The 23,624-nt window shown below is 36.8% G+C and overlaps 1 protein-coding gene across 2 annotated transcripts in view; it reads left to right on the forward strand.

Annotated features, from left to right (window-relative positions):
* Positions 1–23,624, forward strand: part of CEMIP2 (cell migration inducing hyaluronidase 2) — a 77,196-nt gene that overhangs the window by 36,149 nt on the left and 17,423 nt on the right. For both annotated transcript variants that reach the window (XM_012770904.3, XM_012770903.2), the window contains exons 9-18: positions 115–320; positions 460–529; positions 3,318–3,446; positions 6,225–6,313; positions 10,015–10,146; positions 11,626–11,661; positions 12,898–13,053; positions 15,426–15,603; positions 16,558–16,773; positions 20,682–20,890. In XM_012770904.3, the coding sequence (XP_012626358.2) occupies positions 115–320; positions 460–529; positions 3,318–3,446; positions 6,225–6,313; positions 10,015–10,146; positions 11,626–11,661; positions 12,898–13,053; positions 15,426–15,603; positions 16,558–16,773; positions 20,682–20,890 (1,421 nt within the window). The remainder of the gene's footprint in view (positions 1–114; positions 321–459; positions 530–3,317; positions 3,447–6,224; positions 6,314–10,014; positions 10,147–11,625; positions 11,662–12,897; positions 13,054–15,425; positions 15,604–16,557; positions 16,774–20,681; positions 20,891–23,624) is intronic.

Consider the following 23,624-nt stretch of genomic DNA (forward strand, 5'->3'; position numbering starts at 1 on the left):
AAGATTAAAACCTCTTTTTGCCTTGGTACTGAACATGCTACAGTGAATAGCACTTGTTACTTAAATCACGATCAATCTTGTTACCAATGACATTATACACTTGTATTTCTGCAGATAAAAGACACCATTGGATTTGACACACTGGGGCATTGTTTCTTTTTGGAAGATGGTGTTGAACAGAGAAATACTTTGTTCCACAATCTGGGACTCCTCACCAAGCCGGGCACTCTCCTCCCCACTGATAGGAACAACTCCATGTGTATCGCCATCCGTGATAAAGTGTTTGGAAATTATGTCCCCGTGCCTTCCACTGACTGTATGTGAGTAACTGGCAGAGAGAAAGACTCATGTGTGATGGTCAAGGCCTTTGACTTCTGGGGAAGATATTCTGGGGGAAGTTTTTCATGGGCAGGATTTTTCATGAAGAATGTTTAAATCACTTTCAAAAATGCCTTGCAGGGCTGTTTCAACTTTCTGGATTGCTCATCCCAACAATAATCTGATTAACAATGCAGCTGCAGGCTCACAGGTAAATAATGTTAAAGTGTTTTCAGATCTTTTGTATTATTCCTGATTATAAATCCTCCGGGTTTATATGGATGTAATGTCATGTGTGTCAATGTAACCCAAGCATGACACTGTTCTCTGCTACTACTTGCTTAGTTGACAGCAGGATATGGTTGAGATTGTTATTCTATTTCTTTGAATCCTTTGTGCCAGTTAGTATCTATGAGTGTAATAAGACAGGTGCCAAAGGGAGGAAAAGGGGTGGGCCAGTCTGTTGAGTTATGGCATCGCTAGAGCGCATTTTTGGTGTATTGTGTACAATCTTTCTGGCTTCTCATATTTAAGTCACATGTGGCCGAATAAATGATCATTTGTTTCTAGTGTTGATGAACAAAGAAAGCCTTAGCTTTTCTCTGTGGGAACAGATCATTCTGTAGAATACTGTGTCAGTTGTCACTTTGGTCAAGGGGCACATCCTTTCATTAAATGCAAAGATTTATATACACGTGGGAATTTCATCTCCTTGATAAAGCAGCTAAACTCAAATAAGCGCTGTGAATTATTTAAGCTACACACAAGAATAATTTTTGAGAGATAAATGAATCCTTTTTGGATGGTAGAAATGTCTCCCAGAGAAGCTTGGAGAAATTGACATTTATAATTGTGACTTAAAGCTAATTTATAGTTTAAAAGGATCTTTCAAGACATTATACTATTAAGATTGTAACTGTGCTGAAAACTACAGAAATAATATTCATATTTGTACAGTGTGGCATTTAGAATATTCAAAAGAATATTCAAAACAATCCTTGCATTGTTTCCCTAGGATGCAGTAAAAGATTAATTGAAGAGAGTATTTCTTTGAGATGAGAAGAATCTAGGCATCACTGGGTGATGGTTGAGCTCATATGTGTTATTTTCCTTAAAAACATAAAACATAACCTGGGGGCCCCTGTCAGTTGAAGATCTTATTTGACAGGGCAGAGACCTGGGCATTTGATCATTTCAGGTTTTCATTTATTCATTTTCCACAAAATACGTGTTGAGCCTGTGTGTGGGGTTTGTGCTGAGAGTGTCTAATTAGAAAGTAAGTTTTTGATTGAAGATGACCGAGAGGTTGCTATGCAGCCTTACCCATTGTCACTGTCTGATCTATGTTACCTTATAAGTCAACAGGGAGGGCAAAGATTCCTTTCAGCTCTTTCTAAAAGTCAGGGGTTGAAGATGAAAGCAATTGCAGAGTCTGAAAAATGTACAATGAGGTTGCCAGGTACCCTCACTGTGGCTCATGGAAGAAAAGAAGAAAGTATTTTGTGCATGTTCTTCTTTGTTTTCATTCTGGGAGCTATTTCTTTTCTCTCTAGAAAAACTATTCCAGTAAAGCAAATTTGGGCAGGGTTTTTCCTCCCAAAGTAAATCAAACCGTTTTTTTCATTGTACCTTTCCACTGCCTTTTACAAAGGTCCTTTTACCTTTAGACACCACAGTGTTTAACAGGAAGCAACTGCTACCCTCTTATTGGCACCCTCCCCAAGCCCCATATCCCCAAACTCCTCTGTGTCCTAGGAGGGGGGCTCCACCCTCAGCTTGCAGGTTATAGTATCAAGTCTTCTTGCTGACACTCTAAATCTTATTCCATTGAGTTGTGTGTTTTGTGCCCAAAAGAGTTGAGGGTGGCAAACATTTTCCAGAGTAGTTTGTTTTTATTAATACCCCTTTGTAAACTTTTATCATGGAAAGATGTTAAATATTGCATTATTTTGGTGTGTAGGTATATAAGCTTTCCACAATCCACATCTCTCTTCTATGCTCCCAACACTTTGTCTCAACTAATATGGTACTTAGTACATATGTTCTATTTTAGTTATCTTTGCATTTCCCATTAGACTAGGAATGTTTGAGAATAGTCTTACGGTGCATCTCCTTTTACACTGTTTCAGTTTTAACAAGCTTTTTAATCCCAAGTTCCATAATCTGAAGTTGGCCTTCACATTGGGCTGATTTGTAATTCAACTGTAAAATAAAAAAAAAATCGCCACGAGAATTATGAACATTTATTTCCATTTTCATGTCTCATTTTGAGTGTCAAAAAATTTGAAGCTTCCAAGCCTTTGTTCCTAGTAAATAAAGAAAAAAAAAAAAATGAAAAAAAAAAAATTTGAAGCTGTTCTGTTCCTGTTTTGGTCAGTAATACTGAAATTGAACAGACAGGGCCCAGACGGAGACAGCATCCCGATTCATACATGTGGTGGTTTTTTTCTTTTTTTTCCTTTGGCAAAAATTTGCCTCGGGACAGGAAGGGCATTGGAGTTGTTTGAAAGAAGTCAGTGAGTCCTGCATGTTGGCGGACAGTTGTTTAATAGGAGTGACTCATCTATTGATCAAGTTTGGAGGTAAACAGAAGAAAACCATATTGCTTAAAGGCCATGCTGTCCTGGGCACATAGAAAGCTTATTTGATTTTAATGCTGCATAACTTTTTAAAGTAGATAATGATGGGAAAGTTGTTTTGAATGTAAATTTTGGTGTTAGACAATTATTTCTACCTTTTGTCTAATCCTGCAAGCAAAATTAAATTTTCTTTAAAAAAAAATGATGTAAATTGCTTTCAGGGTGCTAGATGTATGCAAAAAATTTTTAAGCTACCCATCCTGAACTATGTACACATTTTTCATAGCCACTTCTGAACCTGAGACAATGAAAAATTTGTGTGAAAAAGGTTAAACTTTCTTGCGAAGCAGTTTCTGAGGCTGTTTCTTAGAGTGGCTTTATAAGCTAAGGCTTTTAATGATCTTGCCCTTTCATTTATAGGATGCTGGAATATGGTATTTATTTCACAAGGAACCTACCGGGGAATCCAGTGGATTGCAGTTGTTGGCAAAACCAGAACTCACTCCATTGGGTATATTTTATAACAACAGGGTCCATTCAAATTTTAAGGTAGGTTCCTCAGTTTTAACAAACAGTACATATGATATACTGGGTAAAGCATGAACTACACTTTATATCTTAGTACATTTTGTGCTGCTATAACAGAATGCTACAGACTGGTAAATTATAATGAACAGAAGTTTATTGGACTCACAGTTCTGGAGTCTGGGAAGTCCAAGATGGAGGGGCCATATCTGGCGATGGCCTTCTTACTGTGTCCTCCCGAGGAAGAAGAACAGAGGGGGAGTGAGAGATGGCGAGAGACCAAGCTCATAGCCCCAAGCCCTTTTATAATCAGTATTGATCTAATCATGAGAATGAGCCCTTAGTACCTACACACCTCCCATTAGGTCTTACCTCCCAGTACTTTTGCACTGGGGATTACGTCTCCATGTTGGGGACACCCTCAAACCATAGCAGCTTATAGCTGAGAAATGTCAGATTTTGGTAGAACTCATCATCAGAGAAAGTAATTTGTGATTTAAAAAAGCAGACACCTAACCCTTCCATGTTCAGGATGTGTATATTATATAATGTTCCATTTAGTCATATACAGGTATGCACAACACATACATGCACATATAATCTGAATAATTACATAACAGACTTGATAATGCACTTGATCCATGTGTCTCCATCCTCTCTCTCTTTCCTTCCTTCCCTCCCTCCTTCTTACTTTTCCAACCTTTAATATGATTATGTTTTTCTAGGGATGTACCCATTAGATAATACGCTTCTGGGGATAATAAGTATAATTCTTCTCTACTCTTCATTCACAGTGGCTGATTGAGTGTCCTGTTAGGCATTTAATACTAATTATGTTAATAGTGAGATATTGCTTAAAAATATTTGAGCTCATTGAAGATAATACAGATCAGGTAACTAAAAGGCCATTTGGGATCTCCAGTTTCCATGATATTTGGTACTTACCTTCTACTCCTGGTGATAAATACATTTGGTTCATTTATGCTCATAAGACACTTTAATATTTTTATTTTATGGATATAATGCCCAGATCCTTTGTCCCGAGGTGACCCACGCCAAAGTTCAATCAATACTTTCCATTTGTGATACTCAGAAGATCCTTTAAAAACCTAAGCGTGTTATAATCTGAAGAGTTTAGCATAATTTGATGAAGACTTAAGGAAAAAGCTTTATACAGAACTATGATTTTTGTAAGCTGAATAGTTGATTAAGGCTAGTAATTATTGAAAGTAGCATTTCAAAGTACAAATTCTCCAATTTTCTTAATTGTAAGGGTATAAAAAGCATCTCATTCTAATTTTTGATGTCATATACCATGATGATATGTAGTAATCAACTCTATTAATTATAAGAACATTAAATCTAAATAATATGAGTTGATAATTAGGTTTTAATTTATTGAATATTTGGGGATGACTATCCAGGACAGTACTTTATGGCCAAAGGAAATTGAATTTCAAAGGAAATTGAATGCTGGGATTTTCCAAAAGCAACCTGCTGTTTTGTCTTGAGATTTCTCATAAATACACACACACACATGCACATACACACACACACACGCTCACACTTCCTGGCCCCTATGGCTTCAATTCTTGAATCTGCATCTAGTCCAGATTGGTCACATTTGTCCTGCTTTTTACTGACTACCCTTTGAATGTCTCATGGACACATACATAAAACATGTTCAAAACTAAAATCCTTATTTTTAGGTCTAGACATATTCCTGTATGTCTGTTTTAGCAAATGGAACCACTAGTCACCTAGTTGCCCAAACCAAAAATGTATGTTTTTATTGCTCTTTTCCTTATTCCTGGGCATTTTTATCAATTACTAAATGATATTAGTTCTACCCGGTAAAGAATTCTCACTCTGTCCATTTTCCTCTGTTACTACTAGTCTAGGTCATCTTTTTCTTCCAGATTACTGAAATCATCTCCTATCTCATTTCTTCTCTCTTTCTTTTTTTTGTTGCTCCCTGCTCCCTTTCAATCCATTACCCATCTTGTAGCTAATAGTGTTTTTCTTCTTAAAATGCAGTTTGGTTATGATGCCATTGTTGAATTTCTGGTAACCTTAGAGCATATTATCCCTGGATAATCTGACATTGGCTCCTCTGTGGCCTTTTTCCTTACCTTTCCTCCCACCATGCGTGCTTGTTAGTCCACCCAGGATTTTTTTTTTCTCGGATGTCCCATGCTCTCCCTCATCTCCAGACTTTTGTACAAACTATTCCCTTGAGCACTTTTCTCTGGCTCATCAGCTGCTTCCTCCTACTCCCTGCCCCCCTGCCCTGTGCCCCCCACCCATTCTTCCGCTTGAGTGATTCCTCTCCATCCTTCCAGTTGCAGCTTTAGGAGGTCACTTCGTTTAGGAGACATTCCCTGAATCTTCTTATGTTCTGTGAAAAGACCTTATTTGGTGCCCTTCTTTTCTGCCAAAGCATCATCTATATCCTTTATCGTATGCTTATCAAATAGGACCGTAATTTTAAAATTTAATTCTATGTCTTCCTGCTAGTTTTTGTGCCAGTAACAGCAAGGATCATATTTTTCTTGTTAATTGATATGTAATGCTTGGTGCCTACCACAATGTAGCCACTAAATAAGTGTTTGTTGAATAACTAAAATGACAAAAAGGAAATCCAGGAAAAGAGCTGTTTTTCACAATACCAATGCTGTGTATTCCTCTCTCCCCTCCTTTTTTGGTAAAAGTGATAAGCTGAAACTTATTTTTATGAATCATTATATATGTAACTGTATCTTGGGATTCATATTCAGTGGAGTCCATTGTTGTATTTTTCAGGCTGGCTTATTCATTGACAAAGGCATCAAAACAACCAACTCTAGTGCTTCTGATCCAAGGGAATACCTCTGTTTGGATAACAGTGCAAGGTAGAGCTGGTTCATTGCAATCACACTCAAGGCATATCTTGCCAAAGCAAAACTCTTCGACTCAAGCACACTGTGTTCTTTTCTCTGGTAACACATTTAAAATGAAGTTTTAAAAGTTTGTAGAAGAGTCTTGGAAAAAACATTTATTCTGTGGTTCCTGGTACTACGGCTATGCTTTTTTTCTCTTTGAAATTCGAAAGAAGTTGATGCTTTTCTCCTTTTTCACTGCTATAAATTGATGTTAGAGTTGTAGAAAGAGAAAGACAAAGTAGAGAGATATGTTGAAAAAGGTTCCAAATTTGGCATGGAGTATGATTCATGGAAAAACAAGTTGAACTAAGATGTTTAGTCTAATCTCTGAAAACCAAACCCTATAAAATTTATTCTTAGTGGTCAAAATGGAACATTGCGCTGAACTTATTTCAAAGGGACCTATTCCGATGTGATGATCAAGCTGGTTCTGGTTCAGTCATTCGTGGCCTCAGATTCAGTTCATAGCCAGGCTTTAGGTTACTGTTTCATAACCATAAAATGTGGTTGGGATATGGATCAGCATTTCAGCAGAGCTCTCCTCCATGCTGTATGTGAGCCAAAATAAATAAAATGTCTCAAATGAAAATAAACTTTTCTGGAAAAGATGGCAACTTAAAGTCACATTCAGTGGAAGCTGTACGTATTACCTTTCTATACTTCAAGCTGATTGGCCACTTTATGGAGTTGTTAAGGTGTAAGATTTAATAGGCTTTGTCAATAGATACTTAAGAAAAGAATACCAGACCCAACGGTTCATAAAAGAATAAAGGAGGGACCACACTGTAGGTTGGTGACTCTGATTTAAGTGCAAGGCAGGATTCTTACGACACATTAAAAAGGCTTGAGGTCAGGAGAAATCTGGGAAAAGTGCAGTGGGTAAAATTACTCATCAGGATTCCTCAAAGGTCAAGTTGAACCTAAAATATTTAAAGCAATGATCAGATAGCATTTGAAAACCCAGAAAGGGTGGACATTATTTAAATAAAATACAAGGTACTGGGTACCTAATAGCTGACTAGCATATGAAGTGGAAAAATAGAGGAGATAAATTTAAGAAGAAAAAAGAGTATATAGATGACAACAAATTGTGAATAAAGAAGAGAATATTAGCAGGCAAAGTAAAGAAATATATGCTAAAATGTCACGGCTGCTTTTGTAGTTTTAAAGAGTTTATTATGATTGGTACAACTAGTAATGTGTACTTTGCTTAGTATTGCCAGAAAAGTCCTTAAATATAAACACCCTGCTTTCTTCTCTTACTGGAAAAATTATATATGTATATATATATTTGTACATAATTATAACAATGGGTATGTGTGTGTGTGTGTATATATATATATATATATATATGAATGAAGGAGTAAATATATTTGAGTCCATTGATATTTTAATTAGACTTGACAATAAAACAGTTTACACACAATGGCTTAAGAAGTTCTTTGCCAGACATGTGTATGTGATATGCTGAAAATGATAATCTGGGGTTGGGGGGAGGGGAGAGGAAAAAAAGGAAATGGTAATCTTTCCTCCCTTCTCCATTATTTATTTCTCTAACAGTTTATAAATACATATATTGATAAAGGAACTAGACTCCATTTGTAAGTTGTTACTGAAAAGAACTGATTGCAGAAGAAAAGTAACCAGACATTTGGCAGCTTGTTTATACATTTGATTTTGTATAAACTAGTGTGTAGAATATGCCCACATGTATTCATCCAATTCAGACATTACTAAAAAACTAACATAATGATAAAACTAATATTAATGAGTAATAAATCAGCCCATGAATTTAACATCAGGCTCAGGGGATCTAGAAGATATTTAGTCTGTTCTTCAAAGAGGAAGTTGACTCAATAATTAATCAGATAAGTCTTTCCTTGTTTCTTAAAGATGTGAAATTACAGGAATCCAAAGATGGGAAATTTTAACAAGAAAGCCCTTGGCTTGAAATTGGAAAATTTCATTTAGAGAAGTGAAAGAACATGAGAACCAATTAGTACTTTAGAGTGGAAAACAATTAAGGGAGGGTAGGGAAGTGTGCTGAAAGCTGATTGATGATGATAAAAAAATGGGGAAAATTAGCTGTATTTTCTATATATACCAAGTAGAAAAGAAGATGAAAATAAAGGATATCAAAGCAAGAGATCAATGATTGATTTATGTGCACTAGAAGTTCAGAAAAGATGAGAGGGCTATAGCAGAGAATCAGAAGTTGCTTCATAGTATTTTTTTTTTTTTTTGGCTTTCTTTTAGAGCATTATATAGTTTCCTTTCCAGACCTCTTCCATCTGCTTGATGTTATGTAAGAACTACAAAGCTATTTGGCAGTGACTGGAAAGCTATTTGGCAGTAACTACAATGCCAGAAGAGTAGATGTTGGCTTGGAGTCAGCCTTTTTACCTTAGGTCAGAGCTAGTTACAGTAAGGTGACTTGGTTCATATAATCTAAGGATGAATGTGACACTTTTTATCTCTACTGCTACTGCGCCAGTCCACAACCTCCACCATCTTGTCTGAAATACATAAAGAACCTCCAGACTGGTCTCCTTACAGTCCATTCTCTAGAATCTATTTTCCAAATAGCAGCCAGTGATTTATTAAAAGGAAAAAAAAAAGAGAGATTTGATCACATCACTTCCCTGATTCCACACTTACATCGACTTTCCATCACATTTCCACTGAAGACCATATCCTTAGCTGGGACTTACCCACCTCTCTATCCCATCTCCCTTGCTCCTTACTCTCCAGCCAACTTGCTTGTTGTTGCTGAACATGCTAAGCTCACTCATGCCTAAGGACATTTGCACTTGCTGTGCATAGCTGCTTTTCTCTGTGCATAGCTGCTTTTCCCATCATATACATTTAGTGAGCACCTACTGCGTGCCTACAACTGTGGTAGTAGGAATGCTGTGTAGTTTTTTGTCTTCCCCAGCTTTGTAAAATTAAGATAGAAATGATCTTTATATATTTTTTAAATAGATGACCTTATGGGGTTATTTGAGTTGTTATAGTGGATAGTTTTTGATACCAATTCTTTTGACCTTTTCATTAAGGTCCTTATATATGTTTTAGAGAGAAGAGAAAGAAAAGGTAAAGTTCACTCTTTATAATCAATGAGTCAATTAAATACAGTCTGTTTTAAATGTAGGCAATTTTAAGATATTGAACTCAGTTTTGTCTGTCTAAAACATTTAACTAGCATACGACTCAAATTGTACTTGAGTTCACAATGTATGTATTTTGAAATACATAATTAATTTATAGAAGAAGTTTATTAGTGACATGTAGTTTAAGAATTTCTGAATAAGTTTATTAGTAACATGTAGTTTAAGAATTTCTGAAGACATGCCAGATTGTCTGATCTGAGTTTTTTTTTTTGTTTGAAAGTGATTTTCATGCTTATAATGTTCTACAGTGTCCATTCTATAAGTTGATTTAAAAAAATAACTAAGATATGACAGCAGTTCTCTGGAAACTTGTGTGCAAATAAATGTAATTTAAAAAATATTTGAAATATAAATAAGTTATAGCTTAAGCTTTTTGTTTGTTTGTTTTGGTCAAATGTAAATCCTATTTCTTGACACTTAAACTTACAATTATAAATAGCAAATTTCTGTTGCCTTTTCATTACTTAAAAAGAATCTGTTCTTTTATTATTTAAATCCCAGATTTCGGCCTCATCAGGATGCAGACCCTGAAAAGCCACGTGTTGCTGCTATAATTGACAGGCTCATTGCTTTTAAAAATAATGATAACGGAGCTTGGGTCAGAGGAGGAGACATTATTGTTCAAAATTCAGCGTGGGTATTCATTATATATTGACACTGCTGTATTTATTTTTAGGGATTTTTTTTAAAAAAGCCAGTAGAATGAAAGTTCAGTGGTGGTTCCTGGAATCGTATTATTATTATTAATAACAGACAGGACATGCTCTGAAGAAGTATGCTAGAGTTAACAGACTGCAAATGTTTGGAATCGTCTCATTTGGGTGCTTTTATTGGAACTGAACCTGTCTGGTGACATGAGAGTTTTTGATGAGATTGAACAGAAACTGGGAATTTAACTTCATATAACAAGCATGGTCTATGTCAGAGAGCTAAATAAAGATTTTCAAACTACCTGGGTTTTTTTCCTTCCTCTTGGAAACTCCTTAAAGTTTTCTTTCCATTGCCATTCAAAACAAAAGCTGTATAACTCCACCTTAATAAGTTTGTTGACTTACATCTTAACATGACTTGTGGCAATAAGCATCTCACTTTTTTTTTTCCATTTGTATAATTTTAGGAGAGGTCTGATGCATGTTGAGCTAAGATTTGGTGTTCAATATTTTAGTAATTTAGAAAAATGTGTTTTTTTTCTCCCTGGCACTGGACATTAGCTTCCTGGCATTTCACCATCATCTCTGACTTTTATCATCCAGAAAAAGTGATATATTGAATCTGTAGAAATAGCTTGAGTGTCTTGTTGAAAGGTTTTGAAAAGAATATCACGATCTAATTGTTTTTTTTTTTTTTTTTTTTTTTTTTTTGAGACAGAGTCTCACTTTGTTGTCCAGGCTAGAGTGAGTGCCGTGGCGTCAGCCTAGCTCACAGCAACCTCAAACTCCTGGGCTTGAGTGATCCTTCTGCCTCAGCCTCCCGAGTAGCTGGGACTACAGGCATGTGCCACCATGCCCGGCTAATTTTTTATATATATATCAGTTGGCCAATTAATTTCTTTCTATTTATAGTAGAGACGGGGTCTCGCTCTTGCTCAGGCTGGTTTTGAACTCCTGACCTTGAGCAATCCGCCCGCCTCGGCCTCCCAAGAGCTAGGATTACAGGCGTGAGCCACAGCGCCCGGCCGACGATCTAATTGTTTTTAAAAAAATAATTATAAAAGTAATAATTCTAGCTAACACTTAGCCTGCTTACTATGTGCCTACAGGCACTGGTTTCAGACCCTTGAAATTATTTAGTATGTTTAGTATGTTTAAGACTCTCAAGAATCCTGTGAAGAAGGTTCTATTATTATTTCAATTTATAGATGAGAAAACTGAGGGAGACTGGGGTTGAGTAACTTACTCAAAGTGACACAGCTAAGAATTGGCAAAGCCAAGATTTGAACCAGGAACCCTCACTGTGGCTCTTCGTTACTGTGAGGTACAACTTTTGTGTGGCCTTGGAGAAAGTGAATCTTGAGATCTCTTGGATTTCATGATAATTAAATATTGAGAGAATTACCTCATCTTACATGATATGATAAATTAAAATCTTCTCACATTCTCTTTTCTCTTTTAGATTTTCAGATAATGGAATAGGACTGACCTTTGCAAGGTTTGTCATTGCTTAATAATACTTATTTGATTATTTGAATCTATGGGATTTAAAAATAACCCTTGATTTTCTTTTCTTTTCTTTTCTTTCTTTTCTTTCTTTCTTTCTTTCTTTCTTTCTTTCTTTCTTTCTTTCTTTCTTTCTTTCTTTCTTTCTTTCTTTCTTTCTTTCTTTCTTTCTTTCTTTCTTTCTTTCTTTCTTTCTTTCTTTCGGTTGGGGCTATAACTCACAGGAATGTTTTATCATTTATTAGCATTTAAAAAAACAGCATCCTCTTCCTGATACCACTAGAGGGCCAAAAATACATTTTTCTTAATGAATTGAATTTATACCAAAGTAATAGGTTAATATAGCTGGTATTCCACAGAAGGATGCCCATCATAATTTGTTTTTTTTTTTTTTTTTTTTGAGACAGAGTCTCGCTTTGTTGCCTAGGCTAGAGTGAGTGCCGTGGCGTTAGCCTAGCTCACAGCAACCTCAAACTCCTGGGCTCAGGCAATCCTGCTGCCTCAGCCTCCCAAGTAGCTGGGACTACAGGCATGTGCCACCATGCCCGGCTAATTTTTCTATACATATTAGTTGGCCAATTAATTTCTTTCTATTTATAGTAGAGACAGGGTCTCGCTCTTGCTCAGGCTGGTTTCGAACTCCTGACCTCGAGCAATCCGCCCGCCTTGGCCTCCCAGAGAGCTAGGATTACAGGTGTGAGCCACCGCGCCTGGCCTCATAATTTTTGCTTAGAAGAAAATACTTGAGATTTAGACTAAAGTTCTTAAGTAGAGGAAAAAGAATGGAATAAAAGTAGGAAGAAGAATAAAAACTAATCTTTCCTTTCTTAGAAGCTGCTCTAACTTGGCAATGGTCTTCAAGAACTAAACTTGTTGTGTTACATTGTTTTCTCTAGATAATAGTCATTCTAGTTATCATGTTAAGTGTGCTGGTTATTTAGTTGTATTCAGAGCAAGTTTGTTTGCACTATTGTTTGAGCTTGCAGCAATTAGTTGGTGTTGCAAAATTACATTTATGTGTCTGTATATAATTTGCAAGCCATTTATTAATTTACCTGAAGTATTTTCACGGTTTAAAAGCAATTTCTGAAGACTTAATAATATGTATTAGAAAAAGCTATGGGCTGCCTTTAAAATTTTTAGCTTTTATGTTCTAGCTTGCCTTCATTTGGGAATAAGTTTAAATTTTCTAGAGAAGTGTGGCTAAGGGTTGTTCTTATTTTAACAGTGATGGAAGCTTCCCAAGTGATGAAGGGTCCAGCCAGGAGGTATCAGAATCTCTCTTTGTGGGGGAGAGCAGGAATTATGGCTTTCAGGGTGGTCAGAACAAGTATGTAGGCATTGGAGGAATAGACCAGAAACCTCGGACGTTACCTAGGAACAGGTAAGCATTACTTTAAAAGTAGCGTGTTAAACTTAAGCAATAACAGAAGATCTAACCTTCAAGGAAACTTATGTAATAATCTTGGACAGACTGGTTCCTACTGTGACTTTTTTCCTGTCTTATTACTGCCACTACTACCACTGTTCGTTATTATTGTGTATATTTTCCTCCTGGAATTTGGGAACATTAATTATGAAATATTTCATCGATTTCATTACCAGTTTAGTACAAAGAAACCTATTTTATTTTCATTCCTTATATAAGACCTTATGTAAGCTGGCGGATTTTTGGTTGTTCTTTCTTGAGTTACAGAAAGTTGCCAAACCATAAACTATGACATTAGGTCAGTCTTTCCTCAATTTGTGGTGGTGGTTTTCAGAAATAGCCACTGGAAAAAGGAAATGACCTACTGAAATGAGTCCTAGGAAATGAGAGTTGATTGATGGCAAAGTTGACTCCAAGCCTAACCACGGCTGTATAATCAGCAGTATTTTCGATGCTGGAGGGGGACGGGGGTAGACTGTTGGCATGTTTTCTGTCATCGTAATCACAGAGTCATTAAAATAGTACTTAGCACTTCTTCAAAGCTTTGAGGGAACTATTAACTAATTAAACCATTCCTCAGTTCTGAGACACATTTTGGAGTTGTCCTCATTTTTGCTTGTGAGGAAATCAGGTAGAGGAAAACTAAATAGTGTTCAAAGGCCTCAGCTGTGAGCCTGGGCCAAAATTTATCACGAATTAACTCCCTTGCAGAAATGCCATCTCTGGGCATTGGGCTGGGATTAGGCAGGGGAATGGGACAAACAGACTGTTAGGTTTTTAGTGGGGAATGTGGAGAGGGAGGGCTGGGGACAGAGCTTTACTAGTTTTTGGTAAAGGATCACCTCTGCCTGGCTTCTCTCCCTCTGTGCTTATCATCGTGGAATATTGAGCACCATTATATTCTACACTCTTTATAGAATTCATCTTGTTAGACCAGGGATGACACTGGGAAAACTACTTCATGGATTTTTTTTTTAAATAGTTAACATACCCCAATACCTTGATTTGGTTCATTCACATTGTATGCCTTTATCCAAATATCACACGTATACTATAAAGAGGTATAACTATTATGTACCCATAATAATTAAAAATTTTAAAAATGCTTATGATGTATGAGGCCTTGTGCTAAATACTTTCCATTCAATTAATCCTCTAAAGGCCAATGAAGTAGGAACTGTCATCAAGCTGTTTTACAAATGAGTATCTTACTAAAGTAGGGTCAAACCAAGTTAGGTTGGCTTCAGTGCTGTGCTCTTCACGATGAAGATGTAATTGCCTCTCCTGATATGTGGATTTAAAAAAAAAAAAGCTGTATTGGTTGGTATATGGGCTCAGTATGATGATGGCCAAATCAATTCCACTCATTTTATTTTATGTTGACCTCCAGTTTTATTTCAAAAGGCTTATTGCTTTGTTAAGGAGGGTTGTCTAAACCCAAAATTTCTCATTGATGAATGGAACCACTTTTTAAATTTTACTATATCTTTACAACCTTTTCTATGTGAGAACCATTTTGAGATATATTCTTAGAAATATGTCATGATGCATAGATTTTTTAAGCAGGTTATTTGTTTTTCTCACTAGCATATATGCTTCTGTTATAAAACACTGTCAAGTTTTAAACTAATTAGTTGCTGTAGAAATCCCCTGCAATGCCATTAAAGAATTTAATAGGAGAGAAACCTAAGGAATTGAGAATGTTATAGGTTTTGTACATTCATTATGGTTAATGACTTATGATTAGTAGGCTAAGGAGTTTGTGTTTGAACAGAAAGGAAAATGAATAAAATGCAGTTCTCAATCTGGCCAACCTTTTTGACACAGTAAGCCTTGAGGACTTATGCTTTCATACTTTTAAGTATATCATTTCACCTTTTTATTATCATTTAGTGGCTGGAGAGGAGGTTTTCTCTGCTTAAGTACAGATTTGTCTTTTTTTTCTCATGGCTAGAGGTTTTAGAACTAAAACTAAAGTATATGAGTTACCACTTAAAAGATCTGAACTGAGTTGATTCAAGGAAAAGAGTCACCTCTACAAAGAGACCTCATTTTATCCAAAATAGACTCTCTCTCCCCACCCAAACTATTATGTTACAGTGTTTTCTTGTCTCCATAGTGCTTATTATCTGAAACTATCCTTTGCTTTTCTGTTTGTCTTTCCCACTACAGTATATGTTTTATTCAGTTGGGGATATTAGAATCCTGTATCCTAGAATTTTGCTTAGTGCCTATGAGCTACTCAGCAGTATTTATAGAAGAAGTAAGTAAAGTGCTATTAAGGAGACAGGCCTGTGTGCATTAAACAAAACCTTGTCTTTCAACAGGACGTTTCCAATTAGAGGCTTTCAGATTTATGATGGGCCCATTCATCTCACTAGAAGCACTTTCAAAAAATATGTGCCAACTCCAGATAGGTACAGCAGTGCAGTTGGCTTCCTCATGAAGAATTCCTGGCAGATAACTCCCAGGAATAATATCTCCCTCGTAAAGTTTGGTCCACAAGTAAGTATCTTTTTAAAATTCCTACATAGTGACTATGGTCAGAGGAGGGATGGCTCATTCTCAGAAATACTGGCTCTTTATGACTAGAAAGAGAAACATAGACAAAAGGAACTCCTAGTTCCATGCACTCTGTCCTGTTGAGTTCACGTTAAGAACAGAAGACCCATGTGACCCTGGGGTATTTCTGACATTCAGGTCATGTCTTAAAAGGGAAAATGACTTCAAGTGATAACATGGGAGTTGTATAGTTTCACAGAAACAAGAAGATGTATGATTTTGGGAAGTTCAACATAATATACTGGTGGGGTAGCCCATCTCTGCTAAGAGATTTGGGTCTTGCCTGGTATTTTGGATTCTAGTGAGTTCAACAATAACCTAGCCATACTAAGCCAATCCTTAAACTGTCTTTCAGTTTTGACCCGTACTCATTTTTGTGGTGGGGGGAATCATGTGAACAAGTAACAAAAACATTTGGAATGAAATAAAACGATTAATTGGCTCTGAGGCTAAACTTAAAAGTTTATTTAATTGAGGTATAAATCACATACAGAGATGGATAGATCTTATGTGTTCAGTTTATAATTTTTGGCAAATGTATATGGCTGCATAGTCCTCTTCCCACAACTCTTCTGGTTTCTCTTACCACATAGTCATTTTGTCTGGGGGGCAGGGACTAGTTTTTAAGTGAAAAAAAAGAATAAAAACGAAGATGAAGTTTAACATTTGCCAATTAGACTCCATAAGGGTTAGGGAACTTTTCCCCCTTCTAACCATATTAATTGAGTAGACAACTCTGACTGACTGTGTGCCAGAGTTAATAACCATGGACTGTAGCTTAAAACTGCTTTCACCTTGAAGTGGTTGTGAGGATGTGCAGTGGGGTCGTTGTAGGTGATGACGCTAAGATGATCAGAGTCCTCATTTTGTGATGTCCTTGTTTCTCACTGTGGTCAGGTGTCTCTGAATGTCTTCTTTGGAAAGCCCGGCCCCTGGTTTGAAGATTGTGAGCTGGATGGTGATAAGAACTCCATATTCCATGACGTTGATGGCTCTGTGACAGGATACAAGGACACTTACGTGGGAAGAATGGACAACTACCTGATCCGCCATCCAAGCTGTGTAAACGTTAGCAAGTGGAATGCCGTGGTCTGCAGTGGGACCTATGCCCAGGTAGGCCCAGAAAGCATCTTGTGCCTGTGTCCCTACTAGCACGTGACACAGCACTGCTTTGGTGGGGAGTACTCTTCAGCTTTTCAGTGTGATTGATGCTTCCTGAAGCATGATTATTTCATTGAAAAGAAAAAGAAAATTCATGGACTCCTAGAATTGTACTTAAAGCTCTCTCCTTCCCCCAAAAATTTAACAAGCAAAAACATGAGTCCCAGGGAGGTGAGATGATTTACCCTTCGTTGGAATATTGCTGGGACGAGAACTCACTGACTCAGGTTTTCTTGCTGTGCTACCGCCATGTCCCCCACAAGGGAGTTTTATCCTTTGCTTTCAGGGTCATAATCTCTATTTAATTAGGGAATCTGACTTTGAAGGCAGAATATCAATAGGTTACATGGAAAGCAAGATGTTTCTAAGGATAGAGCCGGGAATTAGGAATGAGTGGACAAGGAAGGAATCCAAGGACATTCTTCTCATTATATCATGAAATAATGTCCATGAAAAAATGAAGGAGATGATATAGTTTGGGAAACACACCTCTTTGACAACATTAAGCTAATGTGTATTTATTAACTTCCACGTGCAGTGTAAGAGGATGCGCTAATGTGCACGGTAGTAGTATATATGGTTAAGAGCATAGTTCCTGGAGCCGGATTGCCTGGGTTTGAATCCTGGCTTTGTTATTTCCTGAAATATGTGTTGAGCAAGTTAATTAACTACTCTGTGCCTGTGCACAGTGGGAATAGTAGTAGTTGCTCTTCTATGAGGCTATTGTGAGGATAAAATGCATGAATACGTGGAAAGCATTTAGCATATGGCCTGGCACGAAGCATAGTGCCTGTTCCTGTTAGTATTATTTGAGGAGCAAGGCTCTAAATTGCAAAGGTGATTTTAATAGTGATATTTGGATGAGTGGGAGAGACTGTAGAATGGAGGAGGTACCAGTTTCCCAGAATTTTGAAGGGAGTGGGTTTTTTCCCCGTGTTTTAGACAATTAAAGGGTAGGATTTAATAATAGACTGTCAAGGGAGATAAAAGAATAAAGGAAAGGGATGATCAGAACATGGAGAGGAGAATTAAAGGAGGAGCGAGGGATTTTCCAAATGGCATTGGGTTCTGATAGCCCCAAAGGCAAGAAAGAAGCTCCTTTCATTGATTTGCTGCTAGATGCCCTTATTTGTAGTGTGTGTTCTTCCTGGGGAAGACCAGGCCTATGTTGTTTCCCTTCTGCTGAGCCCTGTCCAGGGTGTGTGCATGACCTCCTGCTTGTCTCTTCCCTGCACCCTAGAGTTTTATGTGGTTTCTACCACCTTAGCTTTCTGCAGGTGGAGTTTCTTAAATCAGAATCCTTCATTGTTCTTTTTTCTGACTTTGAATTATGACTATTAAAGAACATTACTTACATATGTGGCCTCTTTCTCAAAAAAAAAAAAAAAAATAAAGAACATTACTCTGAAATTTAAAAACTTTTTTTTAATAAAGTTCAGATTCTTATCTGTAGATTAGACAAAGGGCTTAAGAGAGGGATAAAGACTGGAGAGAGTTTCTGGTTTGTTTAATGGGGATATTAGCTTCTTGGTTGTGGGATTTCTCATTCCCATGAGCAAAAAAAAAAAAAAAATTAGACGTAATACTTGCCTAAGGGACAAGGAAGGGATGGAGAAGAATAAAGAACAAAGAAGAAAAGAACATGGTTTAAAATGTTGATTCCTTTTTTCTATTTGTTTTATTCTTAATCGGAATTGCCTTCCCCAAATTGACTTTACCCATCAATATCTAGGAATCTATAGAAATTCTAGAATTAAAATAAAACAAATAAAAAGCTTTCAGTCTTTTTGTAGCTAGAGTTTTGATTAAATTTCTTGCTAGCCGTGTGTGTGTGTGTGTGTGTCTGTCTGTCTGTCTGTCTTAAAGTGGTAGGTACTCACTAATGAAAACTTTATATTTTAAAAATGATTATAAATATATAAAATACATGGTTTTGGTAGCTCTTGGTTTTTTATACATTAGAGTTATTACTATCAGTGTTACATATTTTTCTTTTTTTTTTTTTCTTTTTTTTTTTTTTTGAGACAGAGTCTCACTTTGTTGCCCAGGCTAGAGTGAGTGCCGTGGCGTCAGCCTAGCTCACAGCAACCTCAAACTCCTGGGCTCGAGTGATCCTTCTGCCTCAGCCTCCCGGGTAGCTGGGACTACAGGCATGCGCCACCATGCCCAGCTAATTTTTTTTTTTTTTTAATATATATATATATCAGTTGGCCAATTAATTTCTTTCTATTTATAGTAGAGACGGGGTCTCGCTCTTGCTCAGGCTGGTTTTGAACTCCTGACTTTGAGCAATCCGCCCGCCTCGGCCTCCCAAGAGCTAGGATTACAGGCGTGAGCCACAGCGCCCGGCCCATATTTTTCTTTTATTCAACATTCACTCAGTAAAGTATTTGATTCTTTGGATTTCTAATGTATTTAGAGTATGAATCTTATCCTCTACCTCATAAAGCAGAGTAGTAATTCTATTTTTATTTAGAGATAAAGAGAGAAATAAGTCATCTAATACTTCCCAGGAGGCCCTGGGAATGGTAGGACCACAGTAGGAAGTTTTCTCTTGAGAATTTGAAATTTGGACCAGAAGCCCAGATCTGCAGCCATTGCTTGTTACTGTGCTGTATACAGTTGTAGACAAAAAATGGAAGCAACTGAATCTCAAGATAGAATAATCATTATTTAACTATTTGTAAATATTTTTTATTGGAATATCTATACTTTTCTGACCTGAGGGAAGAAGGTACTCAGGGAGAAAGATAGTAACATAGGGAGAATTAGGGTTACATGTGGCACCTTATATTATCCTCGGGAAGAAAGTGGGGGACAGATATATGTATGTCCTTTTATATATGTGTGTATATGTATGAATGATTAAATATATATTAGATATAAATATATATTTAAACATATATAATGTATATTAAATTATATGTTAAATATATGTTTAAGTGAAGATAATCAGTGGTCTTAAAAACATGTTTCATATGTTTATTTTAAATCTTTAAGTGGTATCAGTAGAGAAGAGTATTAAATCGAAGGAGTTAAACATGAATGAGAATTAAGATGACTTTCTGGGCCAAAGGACATAAAATTGAGGAAGCAATGTGGACAAGATTGTAGAAATGACAGAGAAAAATACCGAAGTATTGTAGATTAAATGCCAATATCCTGCAAATGCTTCTGGAGAATTTGATTACAGATACTGATTTGTTTTAAGAAATTGTTCTGAGGTTTGTCTTTTTTGGAGGATGCATTTGGGGATGGTTTTGTTTTGGCATGGAAAGTGGCTCAGATGCCACTGGAATAAATTGAGGGCTTTCAATTTGTCCCAGTTTAATATGTTTTTCCAGTTGCTGCAAAGCGCTTTATAACTTTTTTTAAATTTTTGAATGGGTGAAAAATGACTTCTTGGGCTGATGTAGGTCATGGAAAATTGAAAGCCAAAGCTCAAAGATACATAAATTTTCCATCTCTTGGTTTAGAGGAAAATCTCTTAGATTTGACCGGAGGATATTAGTTTACTAATTTTTTTGTCTGTGCATTCTTCAGATTGAGAGATTTCTTTGACAAGCTCTATAAGCCCCAGAAGTTTTATATTCCGATGAATAAGCTGGCCTCTGGTGCTGGAAGAGCTGATGAAGCTCTTGGCTAGCAGGACTTGTGATCTGTTTTTACCATTTCTAGTTTAAGCAGGCCGCGCTGTGAGCGTGGCTCAGGATACAGTTGGCCACTGCTCATTTAATCTGGCACAGATCACAGGGTCTCTCTTTTGAAAGTCACTGGACTTTGTGCTGGAAATGTCTGCTTCGCTATTTCAACTTGTCATTTGCTTCCCTTTAATTCCTTAATTTTACTATTTTTTTAAGGTCTACGTACAGACGTGGAGCACCCAGAATCTTTCTATGACCATCACTCGAGATGAGTACCCTTCCCACCCTATGGTGCTGCGGGGAATTAACCAGAAGGCCGCCTTTCCGCAGTACCAGCCCGTGGTCATGCTGCAGAAGGGCTATACCATCCACTGGAACGGGCCGGCGCCGCGCACCACTTTTCTATACCTCGTCAACTTCAACAAGTATGTATTTGTTACTGTCATTTCCAACAGTTGAGCAGATAGTCATTTAGTGGAGAAAAAGAATCAATTAATGTTTCCCCGGTAGCAAGTTAAGAATGTCAGTTTCCTGTACTTTGCTCCTTTTGTGGGAGGCTGTGTATTTTGTGTTGAGGGAATTAGGTGATTACACAAATGGAATTCTGTCATTTCAAGAGCATCTCTTTTTCTCTATGGTCCAGTTATTGTGTGCAGAAAGCCATACAACAGTAGGTTTTAATACAGTCTGCTGAATGCTTTAATACCCTGTGCTGGGATGGGAAGGGGTTTTACATGGTGTTCCAACTGAACACTTGGTTATCTGGAAAATTCAAAGATTTCTGAGGCTGAGTTAGACTTGACAGAAGAAAGTGGTGAGATTGATTAGTAATATCTGCTCTGGACAAGAGGTAGAAAAGTCAAGGTATGAAGGCCAGGTATTTGTCACTTCCACCTGAAAGTATTGTTTTGTCCCTTCTTCATTTTTTAGCTGTTTGCCCTGCAATCACTTTGAATCCAAGGCTCTGTTTTTGCATTAATTTATTCAAGTGCTCACTGTGTGTCAGTTGGTATAAAGATAAATGAGAAAAGTATTTCCTCTCTTGGATCTCACAGGAGACAGGGAGAAAAAAAAAATAAAAAAACTCAAGTAAATAGATACACCAAAGCTATTTTTTTAGTGAACAAAGGATAGAGCAGCTGATTTTCTGTCTACAGGAGCTGGGCCAGGCTACAGTGAGGGAAGTGGTACTGATGAAGTGATCAGTCTGGTTACAAAAGCACAGAGTTGGGAAAGGGCCCATTCTCCTTGGGGAATGATGGCTTTAGTGTGATGGGGACGTAGGGTGGATCAGAGGAGGTGACAGAAGGTGAAAACAGAAAGGAGGGATGAGACTTCATGAAACTGAAAAATTGAAATGGCTTGTTTACTTGTTTACCTGACTGGGCATAAAGCTCTGACTTGTAAACACCCAGTTGAAATGAGCAGAGAAGGACTGGAACACACGGGAATGCAGCTCTCAGCAGGTCACTTCCAAGGGTGGGTAGACATCGAGGCACACGCCCTTGTTCTGAGATAGTTAGGCTCTGGCACATGCTCTGAGCTGAACCACTACTGTTTTCCTCTACCACTTGCTGCTGTTTTCTGTGCCTCCACTACGTGGTCAACCAAGGCAAAAAGCCAGTACTCACTCCTAACGCTTCCTTTTCCCATCTCTTCATCTTATCAGTAGCCGAGCCCTGTTGATTCTAGCTCCTTAATGTCATTCAAACCTCCCTGCTTCTTTGCACCCCCCCGGCTGGTGGCTGAGCTGAAGCCATCTTCAGATCTTTCCTGGATCTGAGCAACAGCTTCCACATCTTTAATCCACACTGTGTCCAGAGAGAAGTTTCTGAAAGCCCAATCTGATAGTATCCGTGAGTTGTAGACAAGTCAATTAAAGAAACAAATGATTGTCAGGTTGAGAAGAAGAGATGTCAGAGGACGATCAGTACTCAAAAGTGATATGGGACAGTACTCAAAGTTATATGAGATATTACAATGAAAAGATCTGCAGAGCTCTGTAGAAGTGCTCTGCATAACTTTTCATCAAATACTGAGCAAGTAAAAACATTTGAAAGTGAGAAAGGCTGAGCCTAGAAATTTCAAAAATCTGCATGGACTTGAAATTTAGTCATACTTGTTTAATTAGTATAAAAATTACATAATGGGCAGAGGCAAGCTGAAGAGATGGACAATTTTTTCCCCTGAATTTAATATAATTATAGGGAGGTCATAGATTTTGTCATAGTGCCATGTCTGAAAATAACACTTTAAAAGTTATAAAAGCTGTACTTATTCATCAAACAAAATAGGGAAAGTACAGAAAAACATAAAAAGAAAAATGAAATAATCTATAATCTTCCTACTCAGAGTGAGGCATTATAAACACATTTTTAGTATTCTCCTCTCTTTCCCCTCAATGTTTTCTGAGCATATAGATGTATCATAATTTTTTAAATTACCCACTTCTCCCATGAACATTTAGGTTGTTTTTCTCCAGCTTTTTTTTGGTTGTTGTTACTATAAATAATATCTTACAGACTGTATTTTCTTTTATATCTTTTTTCTGAATTTCTAATTATTCTTTAGTGGGATTATTGGGTACAACCTGTGCAAACAATTTGAAGGCCTTGTTATATATTGGTTAAACATTTTTTAGAATGATAAAAAGTTCTGGAAATAGATAGTGATGATATTTGCACCACTTTGAGAATATATTTAACACCACTGAACTATTTAGCTAAAAATGGTTAAAATGGTAAATTTTATGGTATGTATATTTTGCCACAATAAGAAAAGGTAAAAAAAAAAAAAAAAAAGAAAATGCTAGAAAGGGGAAAACATTTTTTAATGGTTTTTAAAAAGGATTTATTTTATATTTAAGGAAATTAAGAAAAAAATACTATGACAATTTGACGATATGCCTCAAAAGCTTTAAAAAGTCATATACCTTTATATCCAGCAATTTTGCTATTAGGAATTTATCCTAATATAATTACAAAAGATAAAAATATATTTATGAACAAAAAAATTCTTTAGAATGTTTTCTTTAGAAGTGTACCAATGTACACTTCTACTCTCAGGCTATTATTAATAGTATTTCCATCTTAGTATGTCCATACCCAACCATCTCACTTAATTTCTTATCAGTTTCGAGTGCTTAAGAATGTTTTATCC

This window comes from Microcebus murinus, chromosome 12 (assembly GCF_040939455.1).
Source record: "Microcebus murinus isolate Inina chromosome 12, M.murinus_Inina_mat1.0, whole genome shotgun sequence".
Taxonomy (NCBI): Eukaryota; Metazoa; Chordata; class Mammalia; order Primates; family Cheirogaleidae; genus Microcebus; species Microcebus murinus.